Raw genomic sequence first — 6,612 nt, forward strand, 5'->3', positions numbered from 1 at the left:
CACACACACACACACACACCCCACTGGCCCAAAGGGGACATTTGTCTTCTTTTGTTAACTGGTCTCTGATGGGCTTTGTCCTCCGGAGAACGAGCCACTTTCGTGTTGGAATTAATCAGAGATGCCGCAGTGATGAGGCCATCCCAGACGCTGACAGGCGCTGCACAAACGCTTCCTTCTTCCCACCCGCGCTGGGGAAGGCCGGGGTTGGAACAATGAGAGCTAATGATGGAACTCTAGAAGCTATCATTTTGAATCAGGCCATTACTTATGCCACTCTTGTGAAAATCAAGCCAGGCTCATGCTCCATTTCAGTTTAGCAGGCCTGGGCCCAGCCGGGGGCTCAGCGAGCCCAAAGTAGAAAGCGGGCTTCGGATCTCCGTGTAGACACCCCGGCCACTGGCATGGGATGACCACCAGCTGAGACATGTTCCAGACTACACAGTGGACGATGGTGTGTTGCAGGCCGGCCTTGCAAACAGCCACATGCTGCTGGCTGGGAAGACCCTGCATGGCCTGCTAGCCAGTGTGAGCCCCGCTCAAGTCAGGGGCTTGCTCTGGGAATTCTCCCCGACATGTGCTTGGGAAACCTCTCTGTTGAAATTCCAGACCTGTCCTGACATCTATTCTTACCATTCCATGCACTTTGATGAGCGATTTGCACAGGCTTCAAAATACAGCTGTCCAGAGGCATGAGTGAGCATGCAGAGCCCAGCTCAGATTAACAGACCCACCCATGTGGCCCAAAGACACATGATAAATAATACATAGCTGTTGCCTTAAGTTCTCAAGTTCGAGGTGGTTTGTTACACAACACTACTAATTGATTCAGCTGGTTAGTACAGTTTGATAAAGGCACAGTTCTCATGTCAGATAATGATAGGCTTAGGAAGGCAGGCTAGGGCAGGTCACAGTATTTTGATTTTAAGTGGAAGACAATTGGAAGTCGCTCAAAAGTTTGGAGCAGGGTACAAACAGGGCGGAAAGCGGTGTTCTAGAAGCTTCATCTTATAGCGGCGGGATGAAGATGGGAATGAAGAAAGAAGAGTCTGACAGCAGGGAAACTGGGTGGGAGCCCCACCAAGAAGGTAAAGTGGGCCCGAATCACGGCAGGTGGTAGGAGCGGAGGTACAAGAAACCTTGAGGAAAAGCCCAGATGTGGACGGGGAAGGAAACTTGACAGTGGTCGATGACGACTCTACAGTTTCAAGCCTGGGTAGCTGAGAGGGTGACCAAAAAAGAGAGGAAGCAGAAAGAGTTGGTGATGTCATACTTGAGACGTCCATAAAATATTCAGGTGGGGAAGTTTGAGCTTTGGGAAATGCGAGACTAAACTCTGCAGATGGTCCCAGTGGGGGGAAGATATTTTGAGAATATTTTCATAGAAGTGATAGTTAAAGACATGACTCTGAGCAAGAGAAGGTGAAGAGGGAAGATAGACGTCCGAAGAAAGAACCTCGATACCCACATGCTGGGTGTATGAGTCAGCAACTGCTGTGTAACAAATCACCTCAAACTTACTTAGCAGCTTGAGACCCAGGAGCCTGGGAGCAGTTTATCTGGGTGGTTCTGGCTGATGGTCTCTCATAAAGTTGTATTCAAAACGTTGACCAAGGCTGTTGTCATCTGAAGGTTTGACTAGGGCTGGAGAATCTGTTTCCAAGATGGCCCCTCACATGGCCGCTCACATGGCTGATGACTGGAGGCCTCACTCAATTCCACAATACACGTAAGTAGGGCTTCTTGAGTATCCTCATGACATGGCAGCCGGCTTCCTCCAGAGTGAACCATCCATGACAGAGAGAGCAAGGCCAATGCCACATGTTTTCTATGACCTAGCCTTAGAAGTCACATGCCATCACTTTTGCTGTATTCGCTAAGTCACAGAGACCAACCCTGACACAGCGTGGGAGAAGACCCCATAAGGGCATGGATGCCAGGAGGCGGGCCCTTTGGGGCCATTTTGGAAGCTGGCAACCACACTGGGGACGGAGGAAGAACACGAGCCAAACTTAGAAAGACAGGAAGGATAGTTTAGTTGGGGCAACAAGACTGCCACGGGGGAAGAGACCTGGCTGTCACACCTGTTGGCTTATCTGGCACCCTACATGGGTCTTTGATCCCTTTCAGAACATCCTGCATCCTGAAAGTGTGCCCGATAGAGGGGAAGCTTTTTCTCCATGCAGCTGATACCCAGGCCATTTACCATGTGCCAGGCAATGTGCCAAGATTTCTCTGAGGCTGGCACCATCACTCATAGGTAGGGAAACCGACGCTAAAGTCACTAGCCCAAGTTCTCATACTCAATACAACACGGGGCTGGAATATGAATCCAAATTGTTCGACAACTGAGTCACTCTTTAGCTCTGTGCCACCAGGCAGAGTGCAAGGGCCCTGGTTCTTCTGCCAGAAGCTCCAAGCAAGATGAACCCACGTAAGAAACACGAGGAGAGGTCCCAGAGTGCCACAGAAGCTGCAAGGAGGGGAAGGGACTGACGCTCAGTGAGCCCCTCCTCTGTGCCAGGCACGGCCCAGGCGAAGACAGAGAAATTGAGGTACACTTACCGTCCTTGAGGTTCACTTTGACCTCAGCGGGCTGCTCGACAAACTTCAGCAGTGGGGACCTCGACCTCTGTATGGCGGGAAGAGCGGGGTCGCTGAACAGGATGGTGTCCTTGCCCCCTGTCATGGAAAGGGGAAAATAAACATAGTAGGTCCTCAGTGGAGTCATGGCTACATTCACCCCGACACAATGGACTGTGAACAAAGCGCCTCCTTCAGTCGTAGCTAATGCCACTGGAGGGAAATGGCCAGCGGGCCCTTTCTGTAGTGTGAGAACAGGGCAGTGAGGTCCAGGGCCAGCTGTCTATGGGTCCCGAGAATCTGCTCAGGACGTGGCTGCCCTCAAAGGCCACCATTAAAGGGCAGCCTGTATGTCAGCCGAAAACTGAGTGGCACTGATCAACGTGAGACAATAACAACGATAACAATAGAACAACAGAGTGCCTGGGAGCGCAGGCTTCAGAGCCACACTGTGGTGTTTATGCGCTGGATGCAGTCACTTGCTCACTGAGTGACTTTGGGTAAGCCACTTGACTTCTCTGAGCCTCAGGGCCGCCATCGGTAAAAGGAGGACAAATAACCCACAGCACTGGGTGGTTTTGATTAACCGATTTACGTCAAGTGCTTAGGCGTTTAGGCAGCACTCAATAAATGTCACTTATTGAAATTATTACTTTACAAGGCACCTTCCATAGCGCTGCCATATGTACTATATCTAATTTAATTCAATTTGGTCATTAAGATTGAATAATGACTCTGTCATAAGTCAGGTAGTACCAGGTCCCCCAAATTATCACAGCCAAACTTTCCCTCAGAACATATAGTCCCAGACCAGCCAAACCCTTTTATCTGTTTGTGTGAACTCCCTAACTGGATTGAGAAAATTTATTTGAGGAGGAGGAAAGGAAAACCATTACAACCCTATTTTTAAGGCCATTTTAAGGCGAATGACGAAGGTGAGGAGCAGCGAAGTTTGGCTTTGAAACATAAGCACGATGAACACAGACACACGGAAGAACACCTGGACGGAGGGGACGCTGCCACGGTAGCTCAGAGCCCAGCATGCGGGGCTGGCTCCTGAGCTTTGCTCCAAGAGGCCCTGGGACTCTCTGCTCTGAACCCGAAAGCCCCATACGCCAAGACCCAGCCTACGCTCCAGCCTTAGCCATCTGACTTTGTGCAAAACCCTTTCTAAAGCCAAGTCACTAAATGTCTTTGGGGCTCAAGTCAGAGGCTCTAAAGTTCTACCATCTTAGTTTCAGGTTTGATGGAGCACAGAGTGGAATTTGTGTGATGACGCCCACCCCTTCTTTAGAGAACCGGGTGGACCGTGGTGGCCTCTACCCTCACTTTGTCTGTAACGCTGTCTTCCCATCAGGCTACGTCTTACTAACCTGATTTCCAAAACTGTAACAGAGCGTCTGCACATGGTCGGTGCTTAATAAATATCTCATAAATGTCTGAACGAATGGCTGATGCGTTCGCGGGAATCCTGATGTGTTGCCAGGCCAGGGTGCTTGCTGCTGCCCCAGGCAGATGGAGTGTGTTATTAGCAGCCATAGCTCTCTAGCTTCTCTGCTATCTGAGGGTCATCCCAGGGAACTGGGAATCTGATAGGAGCTGACCCTAAAGTTTTCCACCAGCATAGCTACTGTCTCAGGTGGGAAAAATCCAGAAATCTTCAGTGCCACAGTCCGGAGAGGTTTTCCAAAGAGAACTATTGGGATAGTCCTAAGAGACCCTCCAAATGAAGTCAACACCGGCAGGTCTCCCTTTGTGCTGTAAAGATACAATCCGGAAACAGCTCAAAGACTTAATGGTTCCCATGAACCCACGGCAGACGCCTCAGGCTGGACTTCTTGCGTTTCTCTTGTTTCTCTCTCTGCCAAGGCCACAATTACTGCCCTCAGGTAGGGGATAGGTCTGCATTTCTTGACCCTCTTTCTCTAGCAGGTAGGCTGGCAGCTCTCTAGCCTTAAGGGGAAAGTAAGAGACACACTTTGTCCCTCTGTGTCCCAACCAGCCTTCCAAATCCCCTCTGCCCTGGTGGCCAAAGAATCAGAATCATGGACAGAGTTGGGAACTGGCTGAGAACCTCACCCCCTTTCTGTCATGAAGAATTCTCTAGGACGAAATATTTTATGGCTCCCTCCCAATGCAGGGCAACATCCACTTCACCATAGCTCCTCAAAAATGCTGCTACCAGCAACATTAAGCCTCTCCAAGAAGCTGAGCGATGAGTGTATAGAGAAAGGAAACAGAAGCCACCACTCACCCACGTGCAATCGAGGTGGGGACTGGAGAGAAGACAAATAAATACCTCCCAAAATGTCTGCCTGGAGAGACCATTTCCTAATCTTAAGGCAAAATGCCAAGATTTGGTTATTCTTGCAAAACATTTGAAGGATTCGAAGACCTTTCTTAGAAAGTGCCCAGTTCTATGGTTTCTAACTCAGTCCCGATTCCACCCATATTGACTAAGGTGAGCTCTAATCTAATGGCCTGCTGGCTCATAGTTTCACTTTGGATTGTAGGACCGGAGGATGAGGAGCAAGGGTGAGCAGCAAGGGTGATCCACCGACTAGAGTCAAACCACAACTAGTGTGCGAGGTCACATGGGCCCTCCCATTCGACTGGTGTTGGAATTTTTTGGAAGCCCTCCTCATTCTTTATAGCACAGTATCTCCCATCCCTCTCCAAAATGTACCACTGCTTTCAAAATACATTTTCCTCCTCCGGCTGGAGTGGAGAAGAGAGAATTAAAATGAAAAGCTCAAAGAGCCAAGCTCTGCTCTTGCCAGATTTGTTCTGGTTTTTATCATTTCTTTTTAGAGCACGAGTATACCCAAGGCACCTCCCTGCAGAGCCCCCAAGCACAGAGCCCAGCGAAGAGCCGAGCGAACGCGGCTGACAGGTAGGGGCTGGAGAAGGTGGGTCATTCCTTCCCGCGGGGTGTGGTCAGTTGGCCTACCCTCTGGCTTCCTCGAGAGCCCCATACCTTTCTATCTCTCAGGGACCAGATAAACAGTTTGGAATATGCTTTGCAATTCAGATGATTTCTCCACGCAGGCTGTGACATCTGTCAAACTTGTCTACTTCCTAGCAAGATCACAAATTTGCCCCGACTCTATCAAACAACATCAAGAGCTATATGCTGTTGGCCGAGAGAGTGAGGGAAGGAGAAAAGAGTCAAAGAAAAACCACAGCACACTCAAAGCCCAGCAATAACTCTGCCTTGGAGTAATGAGGAGTTGGCTTCTTCACCACTGTCCTTTCGAATCTCAGAAGAGATTGTTCTGGCTTCTGAATTCCTCTTCTCTAACCCATCTTGCTTTGTGATCCTATCCTCAGCTGATCTGATCTACCCAATTCTGCTCTTTTCTGAATTTTAGCTCCCCTTTACAGGTGAAGCAGTGAAATGACGATCTGAACCCCTGGGTTGTAATATCAGCCTCTGCAGCCTCAGTCTAAATTGGGCTTCTGTCACTAAAATGAGGGGATCGGACTGGATCAGGAAAGGGGAAAATGTTTTCTCTGACGCGTCAACTCAGACAAATCAAGTGGCTTCCTGGCAAGCCACAGTGGAAGACCATTCGAGGGCCACATGTGAAATTTGGCAAGAAGAGCAATGTGATTGATTAGCAATGTCTGCCACAGTCATGGGAATGGGTGTTGTGTAATTAATATATATCAGGTGTTTGCCGTCCCAGAATAACCTAAGGTGGCTATTCGGAATGGGTGTTATGTAATTAATATATATCAGGTGTTTGCCGTCCCGGAGAATGGGAATGGGTGTTGTGTAATTAATATATATCAGGTGTTTGCTTTCAACTGTCCTTCTGGGTCCAGCACTCTATAACACCTCACACACTAACATCGCCATCACTCAGCACTTAATTACATGCCGTTCCCTGCTTTCCTCTCGCTGTTTGATGTATATTCATCTTGTTCTCCAGATGGGACAATGGGCTCTTGGAAAAGGTGAGGGGCTTGTCTACAATGCCTAGTACAGAACTAAATTCACAAAGTTGATGCTCAAAAAGGTACCAA

General features: G+C 49.1%; 1 protein-coding gene across 3 annotated transcripts in view; it reads right to left on the reverse strand.

The window, feature by feature from the left end:
- CCDC149 (coiled-coil domain containing 149) overlaps positions 1 to 6,612 on the reverse strand; it is a 107,389-nt gene that overhangs the window by 10,136 nt on the left and 90,641 nt on the right. For all 3 annotated transcript variants that reach the window (XM_023534148.1, XM_011365280.2, XM_011365273.2), the window contains exon 11: positions 2,566 to 2,682. In XM_023534148.1, the coding sequence (XP_023389916.1) occupies positions 2,566 to 2,682 (117 nt within the window). The remainder of the gene's footprint in view (positions 1 to 2,565; positions 2,683 to 6,612) is intronic.

The sequence above is a fragment of the Pteropus vampyrus genome, unplaced genomic scaffold, assembly GCF_000151845.1.
Source record: "Pteropus vampyrus isolate Shadow unplaced genomic scaffold, Pvam_2.0 Scaffold5, whole genome shotgun sequence".
Taxonomy (NCBI): domain Eukaryota; kingdom Metazoa; phylum Chordata; class Mammalia; order Chiroptera; family Pteropodidae; genus Pteropus; species Pteropus vampyrus.